This window comes from Euleptes europaea, chromosome 1 (assembly GCF_029931775.1).
Source record: "Euleptes europaea isolate rEulEur1 chromosome 1, rEulEur1.hap1, whole genome shotgun sequence".
Taxonomy (NCBI): Eukaryota; Metazoa; Chordata; class Lepidosauria; order Squamata; family Sphaerodactylidae; genus Euleptes; species Euleptes europaea.
In genome coordinates, this window is record NC_079312.1 from 180,880,924 (window position 1) to 180,899,368 (window position 18,445).

Below are 18,445 nucleotides of genomic sequence, written 5' to 3' on the forward strand. Positions count from 1 at the left end.
AGGCGCTTCTTCGCAGAGCAGCTCCCCTGCCTCCAGCACCCCCAACTCGCCGGCCACGTCGTCTCACCACATGCGCCCCAGCACTCTGCACGGCCTTTCCCCAAAGCTGCACCGCCAGTACCGCTCTGCCCGCTGCAAGTCAGCCGGGAACATCCCCCTCTCCCCCCTGGCCCACACCCCCTCCCCCACGCAGTCCTCGCCGCCGCCACTGCCCGGCCACACCGTGGGCAGCTCCAACACCACCCAAAGCTTCCCGGCCAAGCTGCACTCGTCGCCGCCTGTGGTGCGGCCCCGCCCCAAGAGCGCTGAGCCCCCTCGTTCGCCCCTCCTGAAGCGGGTGCAGTCGGCGGAGAAGCTCGGCTCCCCGCTCAGCTCAGAGAAGAAGGTGGTGGTCAGGAAGCACAGCCTGGAGGTGGTGCACTCGGAATACCGCAAAGACTTCTACGGCGAGCCCGGACTCCACAGCCTGGCTGAGTCGGACGGCGAGAGCCCCAGCGAGTCCGGCGCTCCAAAGCCGTTGGCCACGAGGCGCCTCGGCCGGCAGGAATCCCCGCTGAATTTCGGGGCATCTGACGGGGAGGTCGCCATGGAGACAAGCGCCAAAGCCAGGGGGCCAGAAACTCTGCTCGGAGACTGCCGGAGGAGCCAAGCAGTGCAAACCGAGGAGGCGTTTGCAGGAGTGAATCGGGCCCTGGCTAAAGCCCTCAGCCCTGTGCAGGAGCATGAGCAAGGCAGGAAGGGCAGCGCCGAGGCAGAGGTGGCCCCACGGGGTCCAGTCCCTATTGTGTTGGAGCCCAAGGAGAGCCAAGAGCAGCTCGGTGGTGAGCCCGCTTCGGACCCTTCCCAAGACAAGGCCGGGTCACCCAAGGAGAAGTGGATCTTGGAGGTGGTGGAGGAGCACACCACGCTGGGGACCTGTGCCAAGACGCCCGGTTGCCTGTGCCCAGAGGGGACCAAGAACGGACTGAAGCGAGCCTCATCGGAGGCAAAGGGGAAGCGGGGCAAAGAAGAGGTGCCTGTCCTGGGGTCGGGGAGCAAGTGTGCAGGAGACCCCCCCCGGCCCTCACCCCCTGCCCTGGAAAAAAAGGGGGCTGCGCACTGAAGGATCAGGGTGTTCCCTTTCTCGTCGTACTGGCCGCCAGGACCGCATCCCCAGACCCCCTTCCTAGACTTTGCCTTCCAGCTCAGTGCTAGTAGGGTAGCGAGGAGCCACATCGTCTCACTGGAGGGGCTCGGCCTTGACTTACTTGTACATATGAAGGGCGGAGGCAGTAACGCCCCCCCAACACACACACACACACACACATCCCCCCTTAGCCATCTCCCTGTGAATGGCATGTCCTGTGTTAGGCCTTGTAAAGTACCTATACATATCTCTCTCTATATATATTATATTATATTATTTATATAAATATAAATATATATATATATGAGCAAGACTATGCTATACATGAAAAAGGTTAATACTGTGATCACTCCCCATCCCCTTCCCGCCAATGCTTCAGGCTACTCGTTCGAGTCTGTACAACGAAAGGGGATGGATCCGTAGGAAAAGGATATTAAGAATTTGGAAGATGTTTAGAAAGCCTAAGGTGGAGTGGAGAAGATTTTAACTCCCCAAAGTGCAAAAACCGACATCTCGTTCTTGTCGCATCGGGATCTTTGCATGCAAAGCCAGCAGCGTCCAACTCTTCATGTGAATTTGCCATTGATTCATTGGGATTTGGGCGTGGCAGAGAGCCCCGAGGACGGGGCAGCCCAGCTCAAGGTGGGCGGCATGGGCCTTGCGGTCGCACTACCAGGTTGTTGCACGGGCGAGCGAGAGAGCTCCATCCTTCGCACCCAGAGCAAGTGTGCTGAGCCAGCTCTCCTTTCCATCTGCCAGAGGGAACCAAAAGAGCTGCAGATGCCTTGAATCTGTTCTTTGCTTTTTCAAGTGACCGAGGGGGAAATGAGGTGGAAGTTATGACATCCTACTAAAGTGAGCCATTGACATATCCAAGTGGCGTTTCTCGCCAAACCGGTTGGGTCATCTGTCAGCCCGTGGGCTTGTTCCAAACCTGTTCGAAACGCAACAAGAGCCAGGATTTGGATCTGATGCCTGAAGGGAAACAGCTTCCTGGCTTCCAGCCCTTGAAAAGTTCCAGGCAAGCCTTCCCATGAAAATGGAAAGGTCAGGTGGTGCTTTAGGGGCCCCCAGTAAAGGTAGGAGAGTGGGAGACAGACAAGTGTGACCCACGAGGCACAATCTGTTCACAAGTACCCTCGTCCGAGGAATTCGTTCCACCGGGCCTCCGATGCCAAGCGAAGCAGTGGACAGGAATGCTTTTCAGATGTTCCTGGCTGCCACCATGCCCCGGTAGTCCCCCAAAGAGAGAAAGTGTCCCACCTCCCCTGATGGCTACCCACCTCCTCGTATTTTCCATTTGAGCTCAGTGAATCATGCCTGCCATTGAATCTTCGACCACGAGTTCGAACTCGAAAAGCCTTCATTAAAGTTGATTGAGGAAGAGGCGTATGACGTTGCGTCAGGGGTACCTGGTGACCAAGGAGCACGGGAACTAACGAAAAGGGGAAGAACCCCAAAAAACTCAACCTTAACTGGACAAAGAACCTAAAAGTTGAGCTGAAAATTATAACGAAATACTGATATTGTTTATTATGCAGTGTGCACTAAATTAAAAACACTGGGCCTTAAATGTACAGGCTGATCAATTAGAAGAATATATAAAATAGTAGAAGGTTATCACAGCACATCTTTATATGTATATGTATTTCTGGATGTGTTTTTAAGTATGTAAATGTATATAATGACCACTGAAGAAGGCTACGTAGGCCGAAACGCATTTGGGTTATTTATTGGTCATTTACATTAATTTTTTATCATCAACTATGTTGGAAAATTAGCAACTATTTTATATGTACTTTTAATTAATCAGCCTGTACATTTAAGGCCCAGTGTTTTTAATTTAGTGTACACTGCATAATAAATACTATCTGTATTTTGTTCTAATTTTCAGCTCAACTATTAGGTTCTTTGACAAAGGAGCAAGTCCATTTTAGGTGGTGGTGGAGGGGAGTTTCCCAAACTGCTGCTGATTTATTATTTTATTATTGTTTTCCTTGTCGGTAGCCTACCCAGGAAACCCCAGAACATCTTAGATGGGGGCACAGCAGTCCAGGGACTGATCTTACCCACCCACACTTAGCTTCAAAAATGCTATAGCAGGAGGTGGTCCGTAAATGTGGTTTGAAGGAGGAGAGTGTGTGTGTGTAAATTAGCCCATGATGGTGGCAGTTTGGTATTTAGGATTGGAACCATGACTTACGAGCATGCCCTACAGCTTTTAAATGTAGTTCTGTTTACAATTTAGGGTTATCAGGGCTTCTGAACAAATTTTGAGTCCAGCAGCACCTTAGAGGACAACATTATTTTCCAAGGGATATGCTTTTGTGAGTCAAAGCAACCTTTGACTCATGAAAGCTTATCCCCTGAGAAATGTTGGTCTGTACGGTGCTGCTGGACTCGAATTTGGTTGTGCTACTGCCCTAACCTGGCTAGCCCCAGGCTAGCCTGATCTCGTCAGATCTCAGAAGCTAAGCAGGGTCAGCCCTGGTTAGTATTTGGTAGGGAGACCTCCAAGGAATACCAGGATCGTGGCACAGAGGCAGGCAATGGCAAACCACCTCTGAACGTCTCTTGCCTTGAAAACCCTACGGGGTCGCCACAAGTCAGCCGCAACTTGACAGCAAAAAAACAACCACTATAGACTAACTCAGCATGCCACCTAAAACTGTCTTCGGGGGTCCCGAAGCCCAAATCCTGACAGAGGGAGGTGAAGCAAAATCAAGAGGGTGGCCAACTCTGGGGGAACTCCTGGAGATTTGGGGATGGAGCCTGAGGAGGGTGGAGTTTGGGGAGGGACCTCAGCAGGGCATAATGCCATAGAGTCCACCCTCCAACGCTGCTAATTTCTCCAGGGGAATTGATCCCTTTAGTCTAAAGATCAGGTGTAACTCTGGGAGATCTCCAGGCCCCACCTGAAAAGCAACAGTTCTCACACCAAGCTCCGCTGGCCGCACATAGTATCTAGTTTTTGTGTATGTGTGTGTTCGTGATGCCTCTCGTTCTTGAGGATCAGAGAGGGGAAACTGTGATTTGGGTATTAGACCGTGAAAACCCATAGCCCAGGGGTGTCAAACTCATTTGTTATGAGGGTCAGATATGACATAAATGTCACTGGTGGGGGCCAAGCCATATCTCGCCAGCCCAGATTGAGAATGTGGGGGGTGGCTATCTTGGTTGGCTCGTGGGCCAGATAGGAGCTCTTAAGGGGCCATATCCGGCCCACGGATCTTACGTTTGACATCCTTGCCATAGCCTTTCTTCCTTTGCTTTTGGCCCTTCTCCTTTGCCTGGAGACCCTGAGAAGGTGGGTAACTTGGGATCAAATCCTGCAACTGGGCAACTCTGCACAAATGTCGCGATCACGGCATGCCCATTAGGATGACACCAAATGGCAACTTCACTGCACTGATGCTATTTCTGCCGGGTCCATCTCCCGCTGCCTTTCCTGATGGCGCTCTCCCATTCCGATTACCTCTGAAGGGAGAGAGACTCTCTATGCAATTACAAGCTGATGGCAAATGCCTCCCCTGAAAACCGTTCCTTCTGTCCCTACAACAACTGACATGAACGGTCGTCTTTCTGATGTCCCCCGACGATAACTTGGTTTGCTACTGAGATCTCGACTTGGAGATGTTGGATTCGCTTGCTGCTTCAGGGTGGGGTGAGGAATCGCATGGAGTTTCAGGGGGAAGTCAGAGCTTCCTTTGAACTCTCGCGACTGATGTGCTGTTCCATCTTGAACATTTCCTTCCATGCAGGGGCCCATGTGAGGCTTGTACAACTGGCCGCCTGCTTGCCACGAATTGCAGTTTACAAGCAGCTGTGTGTGTGTGCGCATGAGTGTGTGTCACCGTCGGGCTGCGGTGGGAATCCTGGGACACGAGTGGTGCAGGCCTGCTCCATGTGCATTCTCTCCCCCTCCCCAAATCCATCCCATCTGGTGCAACGGCTACGCAAGAGCGTGCTCCGGGCAAGACTGCAATATACGACGAGAGTCATTTGAGAACTAGAGGGGGCATAACTCTTCACCTGGAAAGGAGAAGAGGCAGGGAAAGATTTATCCTAAAGATTCATTTTCTCCCCTAATCCGGAGCCACTGTATGTGTAGCCCCCATAGGGAGGAAAGTAAGGAGAGAGATAACACGCCACCAAACTCGTGTTTGCGCAAGTGCGTGCAAGATGTTGTGCCCCCTCAAGATCCGCCTTGCACGAGAGCTTGGAGAGGGACCCCCCGCCAGATTGACATCTGTTGTGTATTGTGGTCATCAGCCTGTCGCCCACTGCCTGCGCAAGGAGATCGGAAGCGGGCAGCCACCGTTTTCTGCCTGCGGGTGTGACCTGTGGCTTTTGTAACTCTTTGCAGGCTGATTAAGGCAGACACATTGTCATGTTAATAAACCAACCTGTACAGCTTGTCTGGTTCTTCATCTTTTGTGTCTTCGGCTAAACAGGAAGAACTTTCTGACAGTTGGAACGGTTCCTCAGTGGAACGGGCTTCCTCAGGAGGTGGTGGGCTCTCCTTCTTTGGAGGTTTTTAAGCAGAGGCTAGTTAGCCATCAAAGGCCTTTTATGCAGGGTGGTTTCCTTCCAACTGGTCTGGTGCTTCGTTTTGATTATGCGCTTCGTTGTGATTATGCGTGCCTTTCCCGACCGTCAGAGGTCACCTTGCTCTCCCTGTGTGTTTCCACGCATTTTGCCTGTGTTTTCCGGATGCTGTTTTAGCAAGAATCCAGAAAACGCAGACAAACAGTGCGGAAACGCGCAGGGAGAGCGAGGCGATCTCTGACAGTCGGGAAAGGCATGCATAATCAAAACAAAGCACCGGAGCAGTCGGCAGGGGTGACCGCGGAGAAACAGCCCCGCATAAATGGCCCAATAGCAATGCTGATTCTGTGACCTTAGGCAGATCGTGAGAGGGAGGAGAGGAAGGGTTGCGTCAGTGCTTGGCTCTCATGGCCCCTTCTTATATGCCCAGGGAAATGCCGATCGCCACTTTAGGGTCAGGAAGCAATTTTCCTCCAGGCCAGATTGGCCAGGGATCCTGGAGGGGTTTTGTTGCCATCTTCTGGAGTTGGTTTCCCCACTCCTCCACATGAAGCCTGCTGGGTGACCTTGGGCCAGTCACGGTTCCCTCCGAACTCTCTCAGCCTCACCTACCTCACAAGGTGTCTGTTGTGAGGGAGAGGAAGGGAAGGAGGTTGTAAGCTGCTTTGAGACTCCTTAACAGTAGAGAAAAGCGGGGTATACAAACCAACTCTTCTATTTAAAATTTTTATTAGCTGCCTTTCTTTCCTATAGCTGGATTTGAGTGCAGCAGCACTTTAGAGGCCAACAAGATTTTCGGGGTATGAGCTCCCTTTTGTTGGTATCTGACTATGGGAGTTGTGACTCTTGAAAGCACATACCCTGAAAAACCTGTTGGTCTCCTGAGATTCTGCTGGACTCGGATCTAGCTGTTCTACTGCAGACTAACACGGCTAAAACATCTTCCTTATGGAGTTCAAGGTGCCTTACAACACAGATAAAATACACAAAAAAACAAAATAGAATCACGATTTAGGACTGCTAGATACAAGTCCAGTAGCACTTTAAGAGGCCAACCAAATTTTCAGGATATGAGCTTTCAAGACGCAAAACTCCTTTCGTCAAACACATGTTGACTTGGTAAGCAATGACATCTTTGACTCTTGAAAGCTTGTACCTCGAAAATCTTATAGGGTCTGTACGGTGCTCCTGGCCTCGTATCTAGCTGTCCTACAACATGACGACCCTCCAAAACTCTTCAGTTTAGGATTGCTAGCAAATCAAACATGGTCCTGAATCAAACCGCCTGCCTTGTTTACTCAAAGGGTTTCCCGGTGCCCGAGTTCCTTCTCCTTCCCATGTGCCTCCCGAGTCATGTGGCTTCGTGCAAAAACTTCCTCCTTTCTGGCCTGGGCTCCTTTCAGCAGCCTCCAGCCTGGCGGTTACGTAACAGGTGGGGCACTGTGCCGGGAGGTTTGTGTTACAAACAAGGCAGCTGCTGCGCACGTGAGGCCCGTCTCACACGGCCCGTGCGGCAGGACGAGGAAACCAGCCCAAAGCCACCTCCACTGGGACAAAGGCGCTCCCGCGGCCCAATTTCGTGCCGTTGGTATGTGGCTGGGGCTGCTCCGGCGGCTTAGTCAACATGTTGACTTGATGAGCGACGAAGCATGCCCGGGTTGCCCAGCTTTGGTCCAACGGGCTGGAGAACAGATACCAGGAAGTCAGCCTTTGGGAACCACGTGTGGGTTGCCTGATCATAAGAACATAAGAAAGGCCCTGCTGGATCAGACCAAGGCCCATCAAATCCAGCCATCTGTTCACACAGGGGCCAACCAGGTGCCTCCAGGAAGCCCACAAACAAGACAACTGCAGCAGCACCATCCTGCCTGTGCTCCACAGCACCTGATATAATAGGCCTGCTCTTCTGATCCTGGAGAGAATAGGTATACATCATGACCAGTAGCCATTTTGACTAGTAGCCCTCTCCTCCATGAAATGGATAGCCCTCTCCTCCATGAAAATGTCCATTCCCCTCTTAAAGCCTTCCAAGTTGGCAGCCATCACCACATTTTGGGGCAGGGCGTTCCACAATTTAACTATGCGTTGTGTGAAAAAATACTTCCTTTTATCTGTTTTGAATCTCTCACCCTCCAGCTTCAGCAGATGACCCTGCGTTCTAGCATTACGAGAGAGGGAGAAAAACGTCTCCCTGTCCACTCTCTCCAAACCATGCATAATTTTATAGACCTCTATCATGTTTCCCCTTAGCCGCAGCCTTTCCAAGCTAAACAGCTCTAAGCGTCTTAACCGCTCCCCATAGGACAGTTGCTCTAGTCCCCTAATCATTCTGGTTGCTCTTTTCTGCACCTTCTCAAGCTTTGTAACATCCTTTTTTAGGTGTGGTGACCAGAACTGTACACAGTATTCCAAGTGTGGTCTCACCATAGATTTGTACAAGGGTAGTATGATATCAGCAGGGGTCATTGGCCTTTCCATGCCCGCCAACGCCTTTTCTGGCACCCACCAAGTGTTTTTAGGAAGCGTGTGGGGCCAGGTAGGGCTTTTGCCCAGCAAGGCTTCCGATTGACTATTGGAGATTCGATTGGCTGTGCAGATTTTTAAAAAAATGTTGATTTAGCAGCAGCTGCCACCACAGCACGAGGATTTACGCTGCGTTACTGAAGTTAAGCAGCTGCGGCAGCCATCGTATGGCAGCTGTTTTGCTGATCTGCCCACCATGCTGTGTCGTAACCCGCAGTGTGCCAGCAAAAAGGTCAGGGACCCCTGGCTTAGGGCTTCGTTCAGAACAAACGCTTCATTTCCCACCATCCCGAACTGCATCACAGTCACATGAGCCTGTTTCTTCATTCCTTGGCCAGTCGTTGGTCGGCCCTTCGGTTCCCCCGCTGGCTTCCCCGAGTGGCGCTCTTCCTCCCCTGCCCCAGAGGAGGACCACGGCATTTCATTCTGGGAATCATTAGCCCAATGGAGGAGGAGGAGGAGGAGGAGGAAGAAGAGTTGGTTTTTATATGCCGACTTTCTCTACCACTTAAGGGAGACTCAAACTGGCTCCCCACCACAGACACCCTGTGAGGTAGGAGGGGCTGAGAGAGAGTGACTAGTCCAAGGTCACGCAGGGCAGCAGCCAGGGGAAATCAGCTCTGGAGGGAGGTGCCGTCTTGGTACGGCAGGCGGGGCCGTCCCGGACACCTTGTCCTCTACCGTGACTCAGCAGTACCTGGAAGCCACCAGCATCCGAGCAGTAAAGGTGACCAGGCGGTCACATGGATCCCAGCAGCCAGCAGGAATGACGCCATCCCATAAGTAGGTCACTGAATCACGGCCCAGATTACTAGTGTGAGTTTCCAAAGGGCAGGGAGGCACGGGGAGAATGGTGACCAATAAACTTTTGCAGGTGCCTTCCAGGTCCGCTTCTCATCCAGGTCCCTTTGGGGCTGAGTGCTCCATCGGGCTAAAGAAGATGTAAGCGTGCATCTCTCTCCTCGGGTTACCAACCTCCAGGTAATAGTTGGAGATCTGCTATTACAATTGATCTCCAGCCGATAGAGATCAGTTCCCCTGGAGAAAACGGCTGCTTTGGCAATTGGACTCTTTGGCATTGAAGTCCCTCCCCTCCCCAAACCCCGCCCTCCTCAGGCTCTGCCCCAAAAATCTCCCGCCAGTGGAGAGGGGGAACTGGCAACCCTACTCTCTCCCACCCCTCGTCTCAAACATCCCGTGTGTGATTTTGCCGTCAGGTCACAGCTGACTTATGGCAACCCCGTAGGGTTTTCAAGGCAAGAGACGTTCGGAAGTGGTTTGCCATTGCCTGCCTCTGCGTGGGCTGAGAGAGTTCAGAGAGAACTGTGACTGGCCCAAGGTCACGCAGCAGGCTTCGTATGAAGGAGTGGAGAATCGAACCCGGTTCTCCAGCTGACATATGGCTACCCCATAGGGTTTTCAAGGCAAGAGAGGTTCAGAGTTGGTTTGCCATTGCCTGCCTCTGCATAGCAGCCCTGGACTTCCTTGGTGGTCTCCCATCCAAGCACTAACCAGGGCTGACTCTGCTTAGTTCCCAAGATCCGATGAGATCAGGCTAGCCTTTGTCAAAAAGATATCACGGTCTATAAGTTGAATTATTATTTTGGCCAGTGTCCGAAGAGGGTGATGAAAACACCAACGTTAATGGTTAAGTGAAGTCAAGCATTGCCCTCTGGACAAAATGGCCCAAGAAGCATCTTCTCAATCCTTGGTGAAGTTTTCTGGCACCACGTCACTTCGCATGAGATGAGTGAGCCCTTCTCCCTGCCCTACTAGGAAAAGACTGAGCTGAAATTAAGACTGGTTTTCCTAACAAAATTGGCATTATGCACGAGGACATTTACAGGCGTTCCTTGGTGCGGGGTGGCGGTCACGCCGACCCGGGCTGACCCAGAACATCCTGTCTTCAGTCAGGAAGAAAGAGAACTGGCGTTGGCCACCTTTATTTGCAGAGGGAAGACAGCTGAGTGGAAATTAAGCCAAACGTTTTGTCTCCAATACTGCTTGCGGCGTAAGGTGGAAGCTGCCAACCACCCCCTGCCATGTACGGCATGGCGTCACCGAGTTTTAAAATGCAGGTTTTTCAGTTACAAAAGGGCGAGGTGTTTAATTTCCCTTCTGTTAAGTCCCAGCGCTGATTTGCCTACAGGGTTAGCAACTCCCCTCCCCAAAAAAACGGTCCTTCCAAAGCCCCATCACACCTGAACGTGAGCAGATGAAGCTGTCTGACATCGCTAGGCTGCCAACTCTGGGTTGGGAAATTCCTAGAGATCTGGGGGATGGAGCCTGGGGAGGGCGGAGTTTGGGGAGGGGGTGAAGGGTATAATGCCGTGGGATTCACTCTCCAAAGCAGCCACTTTCCCCAGGAGAACTGATCTCCATTGCCTGGAGATCAGTTGTAACCCTGGGAGGTCTCCAGGCCACACCTGGAAACTGGCAACCCTAGACATGCTTCCTCACGCCTAGTTCTAGGGATGCTGAGAGTGGCCTCGATCCAGGCGTTATGTGCTGTCCTTTGCCTCTCCTTAGCCCAACGGTCTACTCTCTTGCCAGGGACTCCTTGGCTTCTTTATGGGGCTCGCCAACCTCCAGGTGGGGCCTGGAGATCTCCCGGAATCACAACTGATCTCCAGATGGCAGAGGTCAGTTCCCCTGGAGAAAATGGCTGCTTTGGAGAGTGGACTCCAGGGCATTATAGCCCGCTGAGGTCCCTCCCTTCTAGGGTTGCCAGGTCCCTCTTCGCCACCAGCGGGAGGTTTTGGGGGCGGAGCCTGAGGAAGGCAGGGCTGAGGGGAGGAACTTCACTGCCATAGAGTCCAATTGCCAAAGCGGCCATTTCCTCCAGGTGAGCTGATCTCTATCAGCTGGAGATCAGTTGTAATGAGGGTTGCCAACCTCCAGATACTAGCTGGAGATCTCCTGCTGTTACAACTGATCTCCAGCCGATAGAAATCAGTTCCCCTGGAGAAAATGGCCGTTTTGGCAATTGGACTCTATGGCATTGAAGTCCCTCGCCTTCCCAAACCCCACCCTCCTCAGGCTTCGCCCCCAAAACCGCCCGCCAATGGCAGAGGGACCTGGCAACCCTAGTTGCAATAGCAGGAGATCTCCAGCTAGTACCTGGAGGTTGGAATTCAAAATATAGCACAAAACAATTGTTTCTAAAATAAAGAAACCAAACAATAGCAACTCATGCTATTACAGATATATATTGGAAACATTCAATAACCACAATTCTGGAGCAAAAAAATGTATATCACAGTTGGTCTAAGTAAGACCCCAGCTCTCAAGGCTTTACAATGCAAAATATAAGCCAAAATGCTCAGTCCTTATTCAGTCCGTATTAATAGTTTCAATTTCATAAAGTGCATCAGTAAACCACGGAAACAAGATGTAGAGCAATGGAGAATTGCTCCAGAATTGTGGCTATTGAATGTTTCCAATATATATCTGTAATAGCATGAGTTGCTATTGTTTGGTTTCTTTATTTTAGAAACAATTGTTTTGTGCTATATTTTGAATTCCACACTCCTGATTAAGCACTTGCAAGCCGTTTTTTGATTAGTACCTGGAGGTTGGCAACCCTACTCCCTTCCCCAAACACTTTCCTTCGCAGGCTCCAGCCCCAAATCTCCAGGAGTTGGCAACCTTTTGGAAGGAGCGCTTGGACTCTGCTTCCTGACCAAGGCCAGCTTCCCTATCAGCCGCCTCCCTCCCTTCCTCCCAGTCCTCTCCTGGCGACCCCCTTGTGATGCTCCATCTTTTTAGCCCAGGCCGTCGTTGCCGTGGCAACACAGGCTGGGCCTTTTGACGGACAGAGCGGCTTCCATGGGAGAGGACCGGCTTTCCGCCACCCTCGAGCAGTGTGCGCGCGCACTCATGTGCAAAGGCGGGAGCCGATGACCTACTTTTGATGCCACTTTCTTCTTGCCCTCGTTAATCGGGGATAATCCCGATCTGACCTAGGGAGGCAGCAGGATGCAGAGCGATGGCGCTGGGCGAGGAGACCGCAGCCTTCGCCTGCAAAGAGGGAACAAAGGGTTTAAAGGCTAAATCTGGCTGCAAACAGGGTTGCCATCCTCCAGGAGGGGCCTGGAGCTTCCCCAGAATGACAGGAGATCTCCAGGCCACAGAGATCAGTTCCCCTGGGGAAAAAAACAGCAGCTTCAGAGGTTGGACTCTAGGGCGTTATATAGGGTTGCCAACCTCCAGGGAACAGCTGGAGATCTCCTGCTATTACAACTGTTCTCCAGCTGATAGAGATCGGTTCACCTGGAGAAAATGGCCACTTTGGCAATTGGACTGTATGGCGTTGAAGTCCCTCCTCTCCCCAAACTCCGCCCTCCTCGGGCTCCACCCTGGACAGCAGGGTTGCCAGCTCCGGGTTGGGAAATTCCTGGAGATTTGGGGGGCAGAGCCTGGGGAGGACCTCAGCGGGGTACAATGCAATAGAGTCCCACCCTCCAAAATATCTATTTTCTTTAGGGGAACCGATATTTGTAGTCTGGAGATGAGCTGTAATTCCAGTAGACCCCCCCCCCAGGCCCCACCTGGAGGCTGGGCATCTTTAGTTCACCTGGAGGAAAGGGCTGCTTCGGAGGGTGAACACTAGGGCATTACGTTCCGCTGAGCTCCCACCCCTCCCTCAACCCCGCCCTCCCCAGTCTCCACCCACAAAATCTGCAGGTATTTCCCGAGTCAGAGTCGGCAACCTTAGCTGAAACGGGCAGGGCGGCTCAAAGCACACACCCACACATACCCCCACTCTAAAACAGGTAGCAGACGCATTGCGACTGCAGACAAAAATTAGAATAGTTAAGCGCAGCTTAATTCCTTGGTCAGATTTTTACAAGCAACTCTTCCAATATTCCGGAAGCGCGGCTTTTGATGCTCACTCATATGCAAATAAGGTATAACATATGCAAATAAGGTGTTTGTCCTCAAGGGCCAATACGCAATATCTTACTTTCCTTCACACACACACCCCAAAAAAAAAGTTTGGAAGAGACTTTAATCATGGTAGCTAAATGGAACCTCCATATTCAGAGGCAGTATATCTCTGAATACCAGTGACTGGCAAGCTAACCATGGGGGGCGCTCTTCCCTTCCTGTGCTGCTTAGGAGCTTCCAGAAACTTCTTGAAACTGACGACTCTTGGAGATGTAATGCTCGGCCGTTGGTCTGGTCTATGAGCGATTTTTCTTATGACCTGAGAAATCGGCTTCGTTGTCTTTACACTGCCGATCAGGTCAAGATCTTTCACATCACCGACTGCCCAATCCTTTTAACTGGGGATGTGGGGATCGAACCTGGGACCTTCTGCATGCCACACAGATGCTCTAACACTGAGCCACGCCCCCCCCTCCAGGACACATGAAGCTGCCTTGTATCAAATCAGCCCATCAATGTCAGTATTGCCTACTCAGACTGGCAGCAGCTTGCCAGGGTCTCAGGCTGAGGTCTTTCTCATCCTCTACTGCCTGGTCCTTCTAAGTGGAGGTGCCGGGGATTGAACCTGGGACCTTCTGCATGCCAAGCAGATGCTCTGCCACTGAGCCACAGCCCCTCCCCAAGGTTCTCCAGGGTCTCAGGCAGAGGTCTTTCACATCACCTACTTGCCTAGTCCCTTTAACTGAAGATGCCGGGGACTGAACCTGGGACCTTCTGCATGCCAAGCAGATGCTCTGCCACTGAGCCACAGCCCCTCCCCTAATCAAAATCCAGCCCTTGATGCACACATACACCTAAAGACACTTCTGCCAAAAGAAACCTGTGGAACTATGTTCCACCAGCAGGAGGGAAGGGAAATTATGGAAGCTGCGCGTCATCCCCTCCAAACAAAACAGAGTGGGGACTTTGAGCTCATGTAGCCCCAGTGGTGCTTCCTACTGGATGCACAGAGCAGGCCACAAGGAGAGAGGAGGCCGGTGCTAGATGCCCATTTGTTTCCAGGCTAATTATTTCCTTTCCCTAGATTTAAGAGCCACTGGCTATCCATCAACCACTTCACACTTTAAAAAGGGGAGATGAAATTTAATTTTTTCCCCTTGACGCCATAAAGGGAAAAGTTGCCGTGTCTCTCATGCAATTGACCAATCTATTTGACAGCAGGTAACGCAGAATCCGCTTCTCAGAAAGTGTCTTTAGCTGTTCTATCCAGGCGGTGATGTATTTATTTTGTGCAATATTATTTTGTGGACATGCTAAAACAATGTGGGCTAGGGACTCTATTTGATCCGGACAAAAAGGGCATTTTTGTTCTTCTGCAGTAATTTCATTGTATTGCTTTTCGGCCTTTTGGCTAAGATCAAGTGTAGTAAATTATTATTATTATTTATTTTATTCCATTTGTACCCCACTCTGTTTCTCAAACGAGGCCAGGCTCAGAGAGGCTGACAACTTTAGATGCATAGATTCCAATAATCGGTAAAAATTGTAAGTACTTATATAAGAAGACAGTTATTTAAAAGAGCCATTAAAATCTGGTTATACTAATTGGCACCATTGATAAAACACTCAGCCGCAGAGAGTCCAGGGCACAGTGCCAGGGCAGGAAGTCCTAGGTAGATCAGGAACGGGTTTTCCTTACACGGCGCTTCCTCCCTGCGGAACCTCTCCTTTTGGGGCCTGCTTGGACTGTAATGCCAGCTCCCTCCAGGTTGTTTGAACCCCGGTTAAGATTTGCTTATTTTGCCCAGTACCCCAGGAATATATTCATAGAATCACAGAGTTGGAAGGGCCATAGAGGCCATCTAGTCCAACCCCCTGCTCAATGCAGGATCAACCTAGAGCATCCCTGACAAGCGCTTGTCCAGCCTCTGCTTGAAGACTGCAGTGAGGGGGAGCTCACCACCTTCCTAGGTAGCTGATTCCACCATCAAACAACTCTTACTGTAAAAACTTTTTTCCTAATATCCAGCCGGTACCTTTCCGCCCGCAATTTAAACCCATTATTGCGAGTCCTATGATTCTCTGCTGCCAGCAGGAACAGCTCCCTGCCCTCCTCTAAGTGGCAGCCCTTCAGATACTTCAAGAGAGCAATCGTGTCCCCCCCCCCAACCTCCTCTTTTCCAGACTAAACATCCCCAAGTCCCTCAGCCTTTCCTCGTAGGGCTTGGTCTCCAGGCCCCTGATCATCCTCATCGCTCTCCTCTGCACCCGCTCGATTCATGGCCTTTGGCGATTCATGGCTTTTGGCTATTTTTTGTGTATCTTTTTTAGGAATGGCCCTTTGGGATACTGATATTTCAGATCGTCAACCTATTTTGCATGTACTTTTATGATTTTTTTGTTGCCACCTTGTGGGTTGGGTTTGATGGAAAGGCATAACACAAGTCTACGAAATCCGAGAACTTTGGTGAATCTGCCTGCCACTGAGGACAGGATTGCACCATCCGGCTCACCCCTGCTGGTCAATCTTTCCCCTCACCCCCAGTAACACGAAGCAACTCCCAAGTATTTTCTAAAATTTTCTGTCCATTTATTTTAATATTTAAAACACAAATAATGTCTGTTGAATCAAAGAGTTCCTGACACAGAGAACGATGTAAACGTCGGCGATCCACCATCTTTCCCAGCTGTGGATATCTGGGAACCTCACATCTGGGAGCGAATCGGACAACTTTTCCAGTGTTTTCCTGATGAAACCGATCCCCCCAAATTTGATCAAGTAACAATACCTCGCAGCAGCTGCGCTTAGTAGGACAAATTCTGTCGATGCACTGAATCCCCGGCCTGGCAGGGTAGGGAACCCTCCACCCTCTAGATTCCAGCCGTTTCCCCAAATCCATCTTCTCGCTAGGCCCCGTTCAAGTTCGCCCAAACACAGGCCCTTCCCTGCCCTGCTGTCTTCTGACCCTGGGATCCGAGGAGGCTCCGAATCCAAGACTCACCTGCAGATACCTTTATTTTTGTGCGCAAAATGTCACTGTTAAAAAATACCAAAAAAATCCTATCTCGACCCCTCGCCTGAGTCTTGTTCAAGTGGGCCGGAGTCCATTGTCGTGACAACCGTCCTCCCACTGGCCACCATGTTCCTTGGGTACTGCATTGTCCGAGTGGAGTCCGGCGGCAGGGCACAGGAGTCTCTCCAGGGCCCCTGCCGAGGCTGGCTGCTCGTTGAGAAGCAAAGCTTGCCGTACAAGGGCCGACACCTCCTCATGCCTATCGCTGTCCCAGTCTGGCATGGAGGGGGTCTCCGGACAGCAGGCTGCTGGCGCAGGACTCGGACCGGGGAACACCTCTTGAACACCGCTGCTGTGCGCCCGGCACTTGAGGCGGAGTTTGTGGGGAAGAGCTGCCGTCTTGACATCAGGATGGGCATCCGGCAGCACCGCAAAGGGAGCAGGCAAGCATCTCCAGCTGGGCTCCTCCCCATGGTCCTCGCTGGAGTAGCTCTCAAAGGGAGACATGGGCTCCTGCACCTTCGGGCCCTGCTCCACCCCAGCCAGCTCCCTGTCCAAATAATCCGGGGCGATGCCGTAGCTCTGGGATTTGGAGCAATAGCCGGGGTGAGGCTGCAGATCCTCCGCCTGACAACGGGCATTGCTCTCTGGGCTGGGACTTCCAGGCATCTCGACGACGCAGCCTTCCACTCGCTCTTCTTGGTGAGGGAGCAGCGGATGGGGTGGGGCCATGGCGGTAAAACCGTTGGCACTGAAGAGGATGACGCCCCGAGGAACCGGGCCCTTGGCTTCTGTGGGGTGCTGCAGGGGAGCTTCTCCATAAGCCCTGCTGACCGCCTGGACTTCGCCGAGCGTCTGTGGCACAGGGCTACCCCGCGAGGAACCGTCCGACATGTCCGAGAGGGATCCCCGGGGCGAATATTTGGCCACCGACGCACTGACGCTGTCCCTGCTCGACTGCTCCGTCTCGGAGGAGTCCTCCGAGTGGTGGGACCGGGAGAGAGCCCCGGAGTACCGGCCGCTGTCGCCGGCCCCGCAGAAATCCTCAGCGGAGGTGGCGCTGGCGGTGCTCAGCTGCTGGCTTTTCTCCATGAAGGCCGCCGTGCTGATCAGCCCGAAGCGCAGCTTGAGTTGGAGGAGCTCGGTCTTGAGCCGTACATTCTCCTCATTGAGCGCCATCACCCGGTTCTCCAGCACCAGGTCATTGAAGCGCCGCTTCTCCCGGGAGCGCTTGGCGGCCTCATTGTTCTTCCGGCGCTTCTCCCAGTAGCTGGCGTCCTTCTTCTCATCGGAGATGAACTCCCTCTTGCGCCGGCAGTTGGCGTTGGGCTTGCTTTTCAGCGCCCGGGCTCGCTGAAGCACGCCGTCATGGTGGAAGCCAGGAAAGCTCCCGGCCACGCACAAGGTAGGCGAGTTGAGACTCTCCATCGTGCCAAGGAGGGGTGGCAAGAACCCCCCTGTGTGATTAGAAAAAGGCAGATAAACTTGTCTGCCTACTCTTAGAATGCTTCCCTCCCAGTTGCTTAACCTGCAGGAATCAATGCTTTTTTCAGGCTTTACAACCAGACGGGGTTACCAAGCACTACTACCAAGGGTGTCGCTTCCAATGTGGCCTTGAGCCTGCCTCCCGTTGCCACAGTTCAGTGGGATCCAGTCACCCACCAAGGCCAGAAAGACTGCCCGACACAGCGAGACCATCTTCTAAGACACAACCCAGAGCCGGCCTTCCTTCAGATTTGTTCCAACGAGAAGCCCAAGATTTGCTGAACGCCGGCAGGATAATCTTTCAGTCCACTGGAAACATGTGGCGCTTGGCCGTGGCACTTCTGCAGGCTCCGAGAACAGAGATGTTGCTGGACACCGGGAGCGGTGAGAAGTGAAGGGAGTCAGCGGCAGCAGCAGTGCAAGGCCCAGCAGGCAGCAGAAACGCCTAGAGGAGGAAGGACATAAAAGAAAGGGGGTTACACCTCTGCCTGCCTGCTGTCACACACCTCCGGCTCCGTTTACATAATCCAGCAGGTTCAGACAACATTGTGGCAGCCAATGGCAGATGTGGGCCACACCCCACATTCCAGCTCTCTCGAGAAAGGGCTGTGTGGTTGCCCATAGTGGGTGGAGTCCCCTCCCCACACACACACACAAAGGAATGGCACTCACACACACATTGTTTTTTTGCAATGGGCATTATGCTGCATGGCCAATTGCCCCGGTGTCCAAAGCACAGTACACAAGCCAGCTTCATGCCGTATAGGCAACACAAGCATACTATCAACTCTCGTCGTACAAACAAGAGAGACAGTACGCATAAAGAGGCCACAAACACCATACACACACAGCAAAGAAA

General features: G+C 52.1%; 2 protein-coding genes and 1 pseudogene across 2 annotated transcripts in view; 2 read left to right on the plus strand and 1 right to left on the minus strand.

Annotated features, from left to right (window-relative positions):
• The window catches only part of MAST1 (microtubule associated serine/threonine kinase 1), a 48,458-nt gene extending 47,356 nt beyond the window's left edge, over positions 1–1,102 (plus strand). Inside the window, exon 26 of the mRNA XM_056855021.1 lies at positions 3–1,102. Within this exon, the coding sequence (XP_056710999.1) occupies positions 3–1,102 (1,100 nt within the window). The remainder of the gene's footprint in view (positions 1–2) is intronic.
• Positions 1,103–14,478: 13,376 nt separating this feature from the next.
• On the plus strand, positions 14,479–14,556 carry LOC130493625 (U2 spliceosomal RNA; annotated as a pseudogene).
• Positions 14,557–16,176: 1,620 nt separating this feature from the next.
• LOC130493199 (nuclear factor interleukin-3-regulated protein-like) lies at positions 16,177–17,529 on the minus strand. The gene has a single exon (XM_056866899.1). The coding sequence runs from the start codon at positions 17,527–17,529 to the stop codon at positions 16,177–16,179; it is 1,353 nt and encodes a 450-aa protein (XP_056722877.1).
• Between the last annotated feature and the right edge of the window lie 916 nt (positions 17,530–18,445).